This window comes from Zea mays, chromosome 9, assembly GCF_902167145.1.
Source record: "Zea mays cultivar B73 chromosome 9, Zm-B73-REFERENCE-NAM-5.0, whole genome shotgun sequence".
NCBI classification, from domain to species: domain Eukaryota; kingdom Viridiplantae; phylum Streptophyta; class Magnoliopsida; order Poales; family Poaceae; genus Zea; species Zea mays.
This window is the reverse complement of record NC_050104.1, coordinates 52,065,519-52,080,817: the sequence shown is the minus strand read 5'-3', so window position 1 is coordinate 52,080,817 and position 15,299 is coordinate 52,065,519. Positions and strand designations below refer to the sequence as shown.

Below are 15,299 nucleotides of genomic sequence, written 5' to 3'. Positions count from 1 at the left end.
TGATGAAGGGTTGTCACCCTTATCACCTTTGGGCAGGATGATCAGGGACTCCCTGGTTTAGGGGAGGGCCTAAGGTGATGGCTCAGCCGGGTTAGGTGTGAGCATGAAGGATTGTCCCTCTCGCCTAAGGACCGGTTTTTCATCACTCCTTACCTATATTCTTATCAAGTACAACCACTCGAGACTGTATGGGCAGTCGCTTGATCTGAACTTGCACGGTCCGAACCCCAGGGTTATGACGCCTGGGGAGCACCGGGAGGATAAGGGGAATGTTTTGTCCAGGTTGGGCATGGTGGTGGCCTTGTTCCTTCCGGTATAATTGCTAAGGTAAGGAGGTGCAATGAAGGAGAGAGTTTCAGCATTCGGATCTCACGATGGTGAGATTGCAGAAACCGGACTAGTGGGTAAAGTGTACACCTCTGCGCAGAGTTTAAAAACCTATTTGAATAGTCCGCGTCCACGGATATGGATGAGTCATGGCATGGATTTGACAATTAGTGTTTTGTTTTCCAAAAATGCTTTTGAAAAATGGTTTTAAAAGGTCCGGCGGTTGAGCCGTGAGCTATGGTGGACGGGAAGCCCAGTAGCTGTTTTTGAAAATGAAAACCAGTGGGAAACTGCTGAGATACCTGGATGGTTTAGTACAGGGGATTTTGTTTTATATTGAAAAACTTCCCGCTCCTTTGGGAGAGGATGCGCTTTGAAAAATATAAAATGTTTTACAAAATAACCCTGCATCAAATATTGCTATTTCTGCAAAATATCATGAGCTCCACATACTCCATGCATTATATCTGATTTCCCCATTCCGTGGGTGAAGGTGGGCTGCTGAGTACGTAAGTACTCACTCTTGCTTATTTGTTGTTTTTCAGAGAAGGAGATCGTTGATCGGGTAAGAGTTACGCCTGTTCCCAACCTTGCCTGTGGCTGTTGGACCGCTGATTTGCTTCGCTGCGTATATCGGGCTGCTTCAGCCGCACTCTGATGATATGTCCCGAGTTGTGGACTAACTCTTAAAGTTGATCGTCACCTATATAGGTTTGTCTCGTTTAAGCAGATATGGAATCATCTGTTATATAAATGTGTTTACTAAACTCCTGGGACTAGTAATTGTATCACATTTGAGTCCCAGAGGATTGGAGCGCTTCACAGACCCCCTTGGCCGCTGGCCCCCTGACCGCCTCCCTCCGTTGCGGCGGCCGCACCGAGGCCGCCTCCACCGCGCGCCGGAGGACCTCCCCAGATCTCCGACACCGACCCGCCTCTGGTGCCCCTGCGTGGACCTCCATCATCCACCACCGGCTGCTGGCCCACCTGACACTCCTGGCGCTCGTGGCCTCCTCCATCAGCGCTAGGCCCCTGCGCCGAGCCCGCTCACCTGTGCGCCGTCAGGCAGAGCATCGTCGCCCTTCTCCCCAGGTCTGACCGTGCTCCCTGGTGCACATGCCCGACACCGCCAGTCTCAGGCCCCCTGCTCGCCTCTCTCTCTAGCCAGGTCGTGCAGCCCGCTCCCCCTGCTCCCCCTGGCGCCCTCCTACCGTGCCGCAGTGGGTTGGCCTTGCCGGAGCTACAGCCGCAGCCGTGCAGCACGCTCCCCCTGTGCGCCCATGTGCACCCTCCTGCTGTGCCGCAGTGGATCGGCCTCGCCAGAGTAGAAGTCGTGGCGCCTTTCATCTCCAAGTCGGCATCCTCGCCCTCGGCTTCGCTGCGCCGGCTAAGCTCTGTCCCGGCATCCGATGCCTTTGCAACTCCCCCGCCCACGCCGGACTTGCACCCATACGCCGCCTCTCCTCAACCCATTTCGTCCCCTCGCCTGGACGTTGTGTCATCTCTCCTCGCTGGTCGTGCAGTTGCATTGTTGCCCTCCTTCCAACGTTGTCTCCGTCCTCGTCGGTTCCATGGCGTCACCCCCGCCACACATGAGCTTTGCCTCGCCCGCTACTCCCATGGCTCCTGGCTACCCCGACCATGCCTTTGCCCTAATCGTCGGCGCCACTTCCTCCCTGGCTCCACCCGTTTCTGCCTGGATCATTGTGTGCGTCCTCCTCCACGATGGCCAGCTTGTCTGGGGCACCTTCGTGGCCTTCGATCGCGCTATGAGCCTTGTCCTTCATGACTGCGTCGAGCTCCACCCCCAGGACGGCCGTCACGTGCCTGGACCCCTTGTCTTCCCCCGTGCAGTGATCGCCTCCCTAGCAATCGAGCCCTCGTTGTCCCCCTCCCCTCCTAGTAGCCATGTCGGAGCACCTCCCCTGGCTCTTTCCGCACCCTGCGGCTTCCCCAACTTCTCCCTCTCCCACCGATTGGGTGGTCGACTCCGGATCCTCCTTCCACACTACTCCCACTTCTAACTCGTTATTCCACTCCCATCCACCACACCCCTCACATCCTCCCTCCATCGTTGTGGGCAATGATTCCACCCTCCCGATCACCTCAGTAGGTGCATCGGTTCTTTCGAGACCTTTCTACCTTAACGATGTCCTTGTTGCTCCCAATCTGACTCATCCCCTTCTCTCGGTTCGTCACTTCACTAGTGACAACGATTGTTCTATGGAGTTCGATCCCTAGGGGCTCACCATACGCCACCTTCCCACTCGTGTCGTTCTCGCTCGCTGTGACAGCTCCAGCCCCCTCTACTCTCTTCACTTGTCATCCACTTCCCCCACTAGCATAGCCTCCCCCTCGCTCTTGCTACTACCACCACCTCCACTGTTTGGCATCGTCGTTGTTAGACTATGTGTGTGTGAGTGTGTGTGGGTCGGCACCACTGTTGGGCTGCCGGCCCATTAGGGTTAGGGTTTCCTGTGTCTCTATATATTGTAACAGCTCCGGCCCCCTCTATTCTCTTCACTTGCCCTCCACTCCCCACACCAGAGGAGCCTCTTCTCCCGTACTTCATACTACCACCACATCACTATTCCAACAGTCGTCTCGGGCACCCTGGACATGACGTGATGTCCCAGCTTTCCAGCCGCTCAGATATCGCCTATACCTGAGGCTCCTCTGAGCGCCTCTGCCATGCTTGTCAGCTCGGCCGTCACTCCCGTCTTCCTTTTTCCACGTCCCAGGTTGCTCAAGCCTTTGATCTTGTCCACTACGATCTTTAGACTTCCCCTGTCCTCAGCCTCTTTGGTTACAAATAGTAGGCTAATTCTGCTGATTAGACCAAGTAAACTTGCGCCCATGGAGTGGAATCTCTTTAAGAGCCAAATCATCAACCAATTTTCTGAATCGACCCATCATGGCCCGATTAATATGCGAATTATTTTTATCATCGACCTGCAAATGAGGTTAAAATTCTCCGAAATCATCCATGGGCCCTGACAAACTGCTCTAATGTCTCTCAACTCCTGCAGAAAATGAATCTTGTCTTCATTACATTGAGGCCCATAAACACAAATTAACCAGCATTTTTTTCTCGAAAGGCGCAGGAGAACTGTGCTCCATTATATTAAGAAGGAACAAGGTCAAAAGAAGAACAGACCTGCACAGACACACTATGAATGCCTGTCCTGGTAACTCCAGTAACTCCCAAATGTCGCCTCCAAGCTACCATGATGACAACACTCGCCCCATGAGAAGGTAAAACCAGAAATCCAGTAAAATCAGACGCCCAACAAAGAGAGGAGAGTACGTTAAGGGGACGACTGTTTGTTATGGATCCTAATGGTTTGTGTTTTGCATGTGTAAGATTTCTTGCATGGGTTCTTGCCTAATTTTCTTCTTCATATAATGATATGCAACTCTTCTGCGTGTTTGAGGGAAAAAACATCCTAGCTCTCCCCCTTTCTTCTTTTTATGTACAGTCATTTTCTTATCTTTAATAAAATCTTGTTGTAGGGGATTCCCCTACAGTATTCCCCTTTCAAAAAAACATCCCAGCTCATGTTTGGTTGGAGGAATAAGTCCATTCCAGTTTTTGTTTGGTATGAAGGATTAAGTGGGATGGGATGAATGGGGTTTTAACAACATTGGCTACAGTAATCCGTGGACACCGTTTGCCCTTCTCTCTAAGCACTCTTTTACATGGTTCTTAAGGCGGTAAGGCGAGATAAGGCGCCGGACCCCCGCCTAGACGCCTAGGCGACGCCTAGGCGACGCCTAAGGCGAGCAAGGCGACGCCTTATCGATCTGAGAATCAGCAAAACTGCCCCATGGAGGAGGAAGAAAAAGAAAAAAAGAAAAAGAAAAAAGGAGAAGGAAGGGGTAGGAGGCCCAGCCCACCAGCCAGCCCATATAATCCTTCCTCTGGCAACCCTAGGTTGCCTCTCTCCCCACCATTCAGCTGCCGCTGCCCCCGATTGAGCCGCCGCCGCCTCAGATTCGTCGTCGCCACCTCAGATTCGCCGCCGCCGCCGACGATTTGGACGCCGCCGCCGCCGATTCAGCCTCCGCCGCCCTGGATTTGGCCTCTGCGGCCCTGGATTTGGCCTCCGCCGCTCCCGATTCGGCGCTGCCACCCTGAAACAGCGCCGCCCCTTTCCCTTCCCCTATGCCCTATGCCCTCTTGCTGCTTCTCACCTAGGCGACGGGGACGCCTTGGATCCTTTGGGCGCCTGGACGCCTAGGCGACGCCTAGGCGTCGCCTAGGCGACGCCTTTAAAACAAGGCTCTTTTAGTCTTCTTCCTTTCCAGATGAGCACCGGTCGTTGCAATTCTCATGCAGAGAAGGCACCACTGCCAGAGATGCTCGCACCGAGAAGGCACCACTGCCAGAGATGCTCGGCCTGCTCAAGATCTCGCATCGAGATCTCAAACCACTGCCAAGAGTGGAGCATTGTTGTCAGAGATCTTACGTGGCCAGAGGTCACCCCAGCAGAGACCTCACGCAGCCAGAGGAGGTCATTGGACTTGTTCTACCACACACTGAAGCTTCGCCCTACTCCCTCACCATTCATCGCGATTAGTCGGACTAATCGTGATTAATCGTACTAATCATTAACCTGAACCCAAACTAAATAGTTTAACTAAAGGACTTCTATGGCCAAACTAAATAGTTGTACACAAATTTAATGATCAAATACTGGACATATCAACGAGCACATACAAACTTGAAATTTATTCAGACAGAAGGATGATATCAAGTGTACACTAAACACCAATGCTGACTAAGTTGACAAGTGACAACACAATATTTTCTCTCACGATCTCACAATTACATTTATTGTCTTTAGTGCGAAGGCAGGTCAATGTTTCTTAATGTCCAGTGGCCACCAAATTTAACAGGTCACCACAAAAGAAACATGCATGATGGTTGACGGCTTTGATGATATAGAACGCTCAGGGCTTTAAAGTTGAGGGTCTAGGTCCAAAAGCGAAAATCTAGTAACCATTTGCACATTATCCATAAGCTTGAGGCAAACACAAACAAAACATCTTTCCTTTTCCATGTCCAGAAACTGAAGTGCTTGAGGATCTACCAATTGTAGTAATCAAATTAAACAATCCACCATAAATGCTACATGGTCTCTGGTGGTAAAAAAGAACAAGCAGTGCACAAAATCATGATGGCAAGAATGTCGAAAGTCCATACTGACCTTTCTTGGTCTCAGTCGCATTGAAAAACTAACTGGATCGGCTCCTTTCCTAATAGAAGTCAGTTACATTACTCATGCAGCAACAAAATCCGCATGATAAAAAAACAGATTACAGCAGCTAATCGACACTTATAGACATGCTTGAGAAGTGGTCATGTAAGAATAAGTGTGCTGTAACATCTTCATTAACCAATGCAGAACTGCAGATACAACTGAATAGAAAGACATGCTATCATCATGGTCCCCATATTTGATTATCCTTTCCAGCACGTGATTGATTAGCACAATTTATCATATGTGATTGCCAACCTAAGGCTAACTCAGCCATCCGACACTCTCAAGTACATATTAGAAAACTAGAATGACTAGTGTATACCTAATAATTGCATTTTCGAAGTCTTATTAGATTATTTCTTTTTTTGGCAAGGGGGAAGGGTGAAAAGGAAATAGCATCTTGTTAAATGGGCCAAAATAACAAAAGTACAAAACCCAAAGAGAAAGGGGGCTTAGGGATTAAGGACCTGATAAACATGAATATTGGCCTTCTCAGCAAATGGTGGTGGAAAGTGGAAAATAGGAGTGGAATTTGGTACGAGATTGTGAAGATGAAATATATGAAGAATGGTGGTATAGCATGTTATGAATAGCACTCATTCAATATGAGAGCACTAGACTCGTATATATACATCGATATAGGATAGAGACCATGTACAACAAGGACTTCACATATGAGACTGAATAACCCCCCTCAAACTCAAGGTGGATCAATCACACTAAGTTTGGAGAGATAAAAACATAAGTTGACCTCTGATCTGTGCCTTCTTGAAGAGATCAACCAACTAAAGCTCTGAAGGCACGTAGCAAAGTCAATCACATCATCATAAACTTGTGCACGCATATAACGGACATCAACATCTATATACTTAGTAAGCTCATGCTTGATCGGATCACGAGCAATACTAATAGTACATGTACTGATAGTCAAAAGAGGAATCAACATAAAAACAGAAACACCAAAATATGCAAGCAACCACCGTAACCAAGTCACCGGCGAGCTGAGAAACTTCATAGGCATAGGCCACGCATGCGCCAGCGCATGCAAGGAACCTAGACATGATAGTTGGTCCCATCAAATAGCAGTGGAGAGCGCAGGACAGGAACACCGTTGGAGGAAGACAACGACACTTAGACAAGCAGACAATGAACTTTTTTATTGACTTAATAGTCATGAAATCATGAACGTGAAGAGTTCACAGACGGAGGAGTGGTGTAGAAGGCCGCACACAGTGCTTGACCAAGCAGAGGCGAACGATACGGGTGAGCAGAGGCGGTCGGTGTGGTTGGTGGATTGCATGGCCGTGAGGCGGGCAGACGAGCCAGCCGACAAGAGCGAACGCTAGCAGGCAGTTGCGATGTGCACCTACGAGTGGGCGCATGGGCAAGAGGCAAGCATCGGTAAACAGGTCGCCGCATCCAATAGCGAACTCTGACGAGCAATCACAAATATGAGCATAGCTAGGCCAAATAGCCGACTCTATGAAATGCTCGCCACACGTACACACGGGTAGGCTAAGCAAAGTGGGTGGTCGTGCTCGTGCGAGGCGCAACGCGCGTGGCGCAAGCGAGGTGGGCGCAGCTCCAGGTGTAGATGCCACGCATGGCGCAGGCAAGGCGGGCACAACGCCATGTGAAAGTGCTTGTGGTACCACGCAGGGCACGGGCGTCGATGAGGTGGTTGCGCTTGACACAGAGGGCATCATGGTCATGGCTCTGTGTGGCAGCATAGTGGTTGTGCATGGCGTGACATCAAATGAAGGAGACCGAGTACCTATAGGGGGAGGTGGGCCAATGTCAACCACAAAGTCCATCACAGAGAAAAAAATTAAGCTCATTAGTGGGAGACTGTACTCGAGAGAACGAGAAACTATTATCATCAAACACGACATGGAGAGAGATCACGATGTGGTTGGAAGGGAGATCAATACATCGGTATCCGTTGTGATTGGAGTAGCCAAGAAAGACATAGTGTGGAGCGAGGGGCGAGTTTGTGGGGAGTGGTGGCGAATAGGTTGGGGTAGTAGGTGTGGCCAAATGCCCAAAGGTGCTCGTAGGAAGGCGAGGTGCCATGGGGAGCAAAAAAGAGGTTAGGGTGCGAGAGGGTTTTTGTGGAGAGGTGGTTTAACAAATGTGTAGCGATGTGGAGTCCAACCTAATAGCGAGGAGGCAAGGATGCATGAAACTGAAGGAAGCGAATTATGTTGTTGATGGAATGAATCATACGCTCAACCTTGTTGTTCTAGGGAATGTGTAGGGACACAAGATGGTAGAAGGGCGCCATGGGTGAGAAGGGACCGTGTGGAGGCGTTGTCGAACTCATGAACATTTTCGCACTAGACGCTGGTGCAGCCGAACTGGGTACAAACATAAGAAAAAAAGTTAGCCAAAGTGGAGAAGGTGTCAGACTTAAATCGCAAATAAGTCCAAAGCAAGTGTGAGCAATCATCCAAAACAAGGAGATAATATTTGTAACCGAACACATTGGCAATTGGAGAGGCCCACATTATAACGTACTAAGTCGAAATTTTGGAGAGCACGAGAGGATGAATTAGAGTTGGAGAGTGAAAACCCTAACCCTAATCAAGGTTGGGAGTGAATATATATAGCTGAGTGTGGTGGGCCAAGGCCCATTACAATAGAAGTATACACAGAGACATAAACAACACTCTAACACCCCCCGCAGTCGCAACTCTATCCTGTACAGATGTTGAGACTGGAGCGAAACTCGGGAAAACACTCGACGGCAGCCCCTTGGTGAAGATGTCGATGAACTGCAGCGTGGTGGGGACGCTGAGAACCCGAACATCGCCGGCGGCGACACACTCGCGGACGAAGTGCAGGTCGATCTCCACGTGCTTCGTGTGCTAATGCTACACGGGAGTGGTGAAGAGGTAGACCGCGCTGACGTTGTCGCAGTAGACGAGGGTGGCCCACTAAAGGGGGCTGTGGAGCTCCTGGAGAAGCTGGCCTGAGCAGCCCGAGACGTGGAAGTGGAGAAAGGAAGACGAGAGTGACGACCGAGCTGACAAACATGACAGAGGCGCTCAGAGGAACCCCAAGTGTAGGAGATATCTGAGTGGCTGGAGAGCTGGGACATCACGTCAGGTCCAGGGTGCCCGAGACAACGATGCCAAACGGCGAAGGTGGTGGTAGTAGCAAGAGCATGGGGGGAAGCTACGCTGTTGGGGGCAGTGGAAGGCAAGTGAATAGAGTAGAGGGGGCTAGAGCTATAACAGCGAGCAAGTGCGGCACGCGTGGGAAGGTGGCGTATGGTGAGCCCCCAGGGATCGAACTCCATAGAGCAGTGGTTGTCACTGGTAAAGCGACGAACCGAGAGAAGGGGATGAGTCAGACTGGGAGCGACAAGGACGTCGTGAAGGTGGAATGGTCCCGAAAGAACCGATGCACTTACTGAAGTGACCGGGATGGTGGAACTGTTGCCCACAACGATGGAGGAAGGATGTGAGGGGTGTGGAAGATGGGAGTGGAATAACGAGCTAGTGGTAGGAGTGGTGTGGAAGGAGGCTCCGGAGTCAACCACCCAGTCGGTGGGAAAGGGAGAGGGTGGTGAGGCCACGATGTGTGCGGAGAGGGCCAGGGGAGGTGCTCCAACAAGGCCACTAGGAGGGGAGGGGGACAACGAAGGCTCGATTGCCAGGGAGGCGATCGCAGCACGGAGGAATACAATGGGTCCGGGCACGTGACGGCCGGCCTAGGGGTGGAGCTCGACGCAGTCACGAAGAACAGGGTTCATGGCATGATCGAAGAACACGAAAATACCCCGGACAAGATGGTCGTCGTGAAGGACACGCACAACGACCACGGCAGAACTGGGTGAAGCCAGAGGCACCGAGGGCGGTGGGATACCGTAGGAAGTGCCGGGAACGGCGGCGTACGGTGGAAGAGTAGCGGGAAAGGGGGTCAGTAAACCGGGGGCTGTAGGAGTTGCGTGCGAGGGAAGGCTCCTGGGCGTGGGAAACGGAGGCGTGGCCATGGAAGTGGAACCGAGGGCGCTGGCGCGCGGGTGAGGGACGGGGTGCGCATAGAAGGGAGGAGGGATGGCGACGACGCGCAGCCAGAGGAGAAGTGCCTGGTGGACCTGTGATCCGCGTAGACAGGGGTCGGCGGCTAGAGAACGGGGCACGGGAGCGCACGGTTGACAGCAGAGCAGCGAGGCCGCCGAAGGGGAGGGCAGCGGCACAGGGGCGGCGGCGCACCGGGACAGGGTGTGTCGGCGCGGCCACCGGAGGGAGGGTGGGGCGGTGCAGGGAGGCCCTGGTCGATGCCGCGGCGACACAGAGAGGCCCTGGGTGACGGCGCACCACGGCAGGGTGGCGCGGCCACCGAAGGAGAGTGCTCCCGAGCGGTGGCAGTGGACCACGACGGGATCTGACGGCGCAGGCGGTGTGGGCCCGCAGGGATCGGGATTCGGTGGCGCTAGGCTAGGTGGCGGCCGGAGCAAGAAGAGGACCAGCGGACGAAGGTCGTGACCACGTCAAAGGAGGCGCGTGGTGGGGGCGCCTGACGATAGCGCGGCGAAGACCGAACGGCGCGCGCGGGCCTGAGCCGACGGCGGCGCAAGCGCAACTGTGAAGCCTGCGGAAGGGGCGGCACGGGCAGCCCGATCCGGCAACAGGGAGGAGCTCCCGGTGGACGAGAGAGGGCCAGGCGGCGGTCAACCGGGAGAGGAGGTAAGGGAGGACGTCGGGCGGAGGAGAAGGTGAGGTGCACGGCGGCTGGGGGCAGGGGAGGGTGGCGGCGATTGGAGGTGGGAGGGAGGGAATGAGAAAATTGGAAAACCCACCTCTAGTACCAAGTTGGAGTGAAAACCCTAACCCTAATCAGGGTTGGGAGTGAATATATATAGCTGTGTGGTGGGCCAAGGCCCATTACAATAGAGGTATACACAAAGTCGTAAACAGCACTCTAACAATTAGAAAAAGGCGAACGTGTATGGTGACCTGATTGGCAAGCATGACATAAAGAAGCATTGATGCAAATGTTGTTTGTTTCAGAGACAAGAGAATCAAATCCCCTACGGACATTATTTGTATGATCTGTTCCTTCCTTGATTATTTGGCACGTTTGCAGAAATCGGAGATGGAGAAGCAGTTGATGCAAGGAGCAGAAAGTCTGAAGGCAATGGTGTTCTTCTTCCACAAACAGGCTGCAAAGAAAGGCAACCACGATGATCAGCTGCTCATACCTCATGCAGGATAGTTGTTCTCAGTAATAGTCCCTTTCCAGCCTATGTGCTGCTTGTCAGGCTCTTGGCCTATAACAGAGATCGTTTTATTTGCCTTAGCTGGGTTGGTCCTCTTTTGTTGGTTAACTCTGTTAGATCAGTTTGTTAGTTGGTTTTTGGTCCATGCTGGTTGATCCCTTGGTGATCAGAAACATGGAGATGGGAAGTAGTTACAGTGCAACGGAATTCTAAAACTGATGAACGTTGTAATTTCGTTGATGTGGTAATGAAATTCGGTTTTACCATGGCAGAAAAAATCATTTGAACAGTGGTCCCTCCAATGATTTTCCAGAAGTGGGCATTAACTTAAAACTTCATCTTGCCGTACAGTCTACCAACTATTTAAAGTCCAAATTGAATGCAACGGTATTTCAGAAAAATGAATTGTTGTTTAGTAGACCAAGTTCACAAAAAATGAAAAAAAAACTTGAAGGGCAAGAAATATGTCATTCAAATTCAATGACCTACAGTGTGTATTTTGATTGTATTAAGGTAATAACACACTACCAAGCATCCTTGGTTAATTGGAAAGTCTTCTGAATAATCTGAAACTAAAGAAATGAAGAGAAGGATTCAATTGAAATTTATACCCCTGCCCTAAGTATAACAAATTAACGTAACTTTGGTTATTCGCACATGCAGTATGATTAACAATTAATTGTATAGTTCCAGAACATATATTTTATTTATCTAAATATGAAAAAAATAACTGAAGCAATTATTTCCTTGATTACTTCTAGTTAAATTTGAAAATGTGTTTCCTGGTTCCTCTAGTCGGACATATTTATACTTACTGAAAAGTATAACTAAGGTACAATACAGCCTCTTATGCATTTTATTTATAAGCAATCAGGTGTGAAGCATGAAAACTTGTCTTATCAGCAGCAGCAATAAAGTGAACATGCATATTTGTTTAGGCAAAATTTGTCAAAGGACACCAAAAATGACCTCCCTTTGCTGGTGAACCCTGAAAATAGTCAGATTTGTTGGAGGACATTTTGCTTCTTGTCAAATTTGTTGGTGGACACCACGCCCAATAGAATATTCATTTCTGACTTTTGAGAGAAGGCCGATGAATCTGACTATTGGGGGCGGTGTCCACAAGAAAATTTGACAACAAGCAAAGTGTCCTCCGGCAAATCTAACTATTTTCAGTTGTCACCAGAAAGGGGGGTTATTTTCAGTGCCATGTTACTTAGATAAATGAAATTCCAAAACTCGAAAAATGAAAAAAAAAAACATCTTTAGAAAGTTGACACAAGAGCATATGAATACCAACCTTTTACGAGAGGGTGTGGGAACCTCTTCCCACATTACATTGTTGCCATTGTTGCTAGCGCCAACATCAGAAGATGTCTTCCGCATGTTCTCTGAGGTGTCCAGATGCAACTCTTCATGAACTGAATTCATTTGTTGTGAAGAGGCTTCACAAGAGTCTTTCTCTTCACATAACTTCCCCTTGTTTTCTATCGAAGTGCTAGGCTTGTTTGGGCTCCTACCTTTTATTTCCAAACTAGATATTTTGATGCCTGCCTAATGTACATAACATAAATGATTGCACATGAAAAAAGAAGATATTTAAGGTTAAGCAACACAATAAGATATTCACCTCTTTATCCGCTCCAAATGAAGACATGAAATCAGCCACTGATACTTTAACTCTACTGAGGTCACTATGCAAACCTACAAAAAGTTAGGAAATGCATATCTGAACAACAAAGAAATCAATCAAAAAAACAAGCATATAGAAAGGGACAAAGGGTATACAGATGGTATAAACAACTTGGTCAGCCCAAAAAACTATGTTATCCAAACTGCTCAGAACTCAATCAGCGTACTGTTTTTCAAACTATCTACACTTCAACAACTAGTAGTTAGATTTGTAGATAGTGGAAAAGATAAAAGCACACACAACATTCAGATTTTCTTCATACTTGGTCCATACACTAGCGATAATTTGCCTTCATTGTATATAGTAGCATGGCCATAACAGTGAGTCAAAAGTGTCAATTTCCAATTTGACAGATATGAATTCATTGTGATTGTAACTGGAGGTTCTTTTTCTTTTACAACATAGTTTCATCTATCGTATAGCTTTCAGTATTCATTTGCTTTAACCCAGTTATTTTAACAATTTCTAATCTGTTTAAATTCAATCATTTGAAAGTATATAAAAAATCTTACAATGTCGGGATTATTCAGCTATATCAAATGTTAAAGAGAAAGGTTAATCAATTAAAGATGAATATTCACTTATCAACAATTCCATCAAATACAACACGATAACCGTCATGAAAATTTTATTATTTCATTTGATCTATGCCAACATGAATTTCATTTACATGTTAGTTGTGTTTTATTTGAAGGGTTAAGAACAAGAGAGACATATCTTAACGAAAGAAATGCACATGAAAAGACGCCCTAAGGAAGTTACACATAAACAGAGTAGATTGCTAGACTGCTAGTTATAAACAAAATAAAATAAAGGGCAAACCCAGGGCGGGAGGCTCCCACATGACATGAGTGACATGGTGACTTGGTGAGAGCTCTCACCATTACACCAGACATGCCCTTTGATAGTTACAAATAAAATAGTGAGAAAAATATAAAACCCAGAACTAACATAAACAGCCAACACTGGAACTGCAGTAAGCAACAGCATTAACTGTAGAATATTGAAAACATAGAAAGGATAATCATCATTCATTCAATATTGATATAAAGCACTGAATATTCATAAATGCAAACATGAAAGCGTATAACCTTACATTTTATTATTTGAGAATGTAATCATGTTTTGAACAATAAATCTCTACAAGTTGGTGTTTCCAAACTCCCAAGTCTAGAAAGTTGCTAAAATGATATTACATCAGTAACGTACCAGATGATTCAATACACCTTGATCGGACTATCCTTTCACATGCTTCATTACCCTGCAAGAAACCATTCCAGAAAAAGGCTTACCAGGCACGCAAATCCACTTACCAAGCCGTCACTATATTGTACAATTACAGCATTCCAGTTTCCACTGGTCAGAGATCTCAGCTGTCATAATTCCACATCGTTATATTGCAGAAACCATCCTGTTTGCTATTTACTTTGCTCTGCTGGGCACAATTTCAGCTACATATGCTAGGCATTACCAGACAGTACGACAAATTGATCGTATACTCTAGAAAGCTCTAATTTTGATTTCGGTTTCTTTGTGCACATCCAAGATTGCATAGCATCTTTGCGTCACTTCTGCATTATTTCATTGAATAGGAGCTTGAAGTTTGCACGACTCTCCACCTCCTCCCCCAATTCACCCCGCACAAAGTTATTTACACCAGCATGGAGCACCCAGAGAATAGAAACTCTAGTCATAATACCTCCGCCCACGAAGACAAAGAAACAGGAAAGAATAATAGCGACTTACCGGCGCTCGTGCCCCGTCGCCTCGGGCCTGGCGGCGGTCTTGCTCCCGGTGGATGGCATCAAGTGTGGCGAGTAGCTTCTTGCCGCGGTCAGGGAGGCGTTCGGACATGCCTCTGGTGAGCATGACCTGGATGCGCTGCGCCTTCTCCCGCAACAGCTCATCCGAGAGCTGCGGCGACATAACCTCGGCATCATCCCTCCCCGCCACCTCCTTTTCTTTGTCACCTGACCCCGCGTCGCCGCAGTGGAGCTTCTCTGGCGAGGCCGCAACCATCGGCATTCACCCGCCGCGCGGGGGGGCGGCGAAGAGACGAAAGGGGCAGGACCGCAAGAGTCCTTTTCTTTAACAAAGAACAGTTTACGGAAGGGCGGGCGTACGTGATTTTGTGTGCAGGGGTGTTTACATCAGACTAAATTTTGTTAATTAAAAATATTAAATATAATCTAATTATAAAAATAATTATATATATGAGAATTAAACGGTAACATTACTTATTAAATCTAATTAGTGTATGATTAAGGTGTGTTTGGTTTCTCTAGACTAATTTTTAGTAGATCTATTTTATTTCATTTTAGTTTTTAAATTGTCAATTACGAAAAACTAAAATTCTATTTTAGTTTCTTATTTTGCAAGTTAAGAACTAAAATTGAATAAAATAGATAAAAAATAGTCTCTGGAAACCAAAAATCTCTAAGTCGGCTTACTAAATTTATCTTGTCTTTTAATTCATCTATATAATTAGTCTTAGCCTCGTTTGTTTCGTTGAATTTAATTCTATTCTAATAATCATAATTTAGATACAAACTAATTAAGTTAATATATTTGTATATGTAGTACCTTTGTATATTATTCTAAATCATATTAGAGAGATAATTATACACTACACTTATGGTATAGAGAAGCAAGTAGAAGAGTGTGCTACATTAGAAAAGTAGCATGTAAATCTATAGAATCAATTTTCATCTCTCACCCCATGAAATTGAGATAGACTTATATATAAACTTTGGAAAGTTATGAAATGTTACATTCTAAAAAATAATCT

The 15,299-nt window shown here is 47.7% G+C and overlaps 1 protein-coding gene and 1 pseudogene across 1 annotated transcript in view; both read right to left on the bottom strand.

Annotated features, from left to right (window-relative positions):
• LOC100284466 (uncharacterized) overlaps positions 1-14,601 on the bottom strand; it is a 47,724-nt gene extending 33,123 nt beyond the window's left edge. The window contains 5 exon segments of the mRNA NM_001157361.1: positions 5,538-5,586; positions 12,119-12,372; positions 12,449-12,522; positions 13,721-13,772; positions 14,258-14,601. Of these exon segments, the coding sequence (NP_001150833.1) occupies positions 5,538-5,586; positions 12,119-12,372; positions 12,449-12,522; positions 13,721-13,772; positions 14,258-14,536 (708 nt within the window). The 5' untranslated portion in view covers positions 14,537-14,601.
• Positions 1-14,601, bottom strand: part of LOC115409979 (uncharacterized) — a 47,724-nt pseudogene extending 33,123 nt beyond the window's left edge.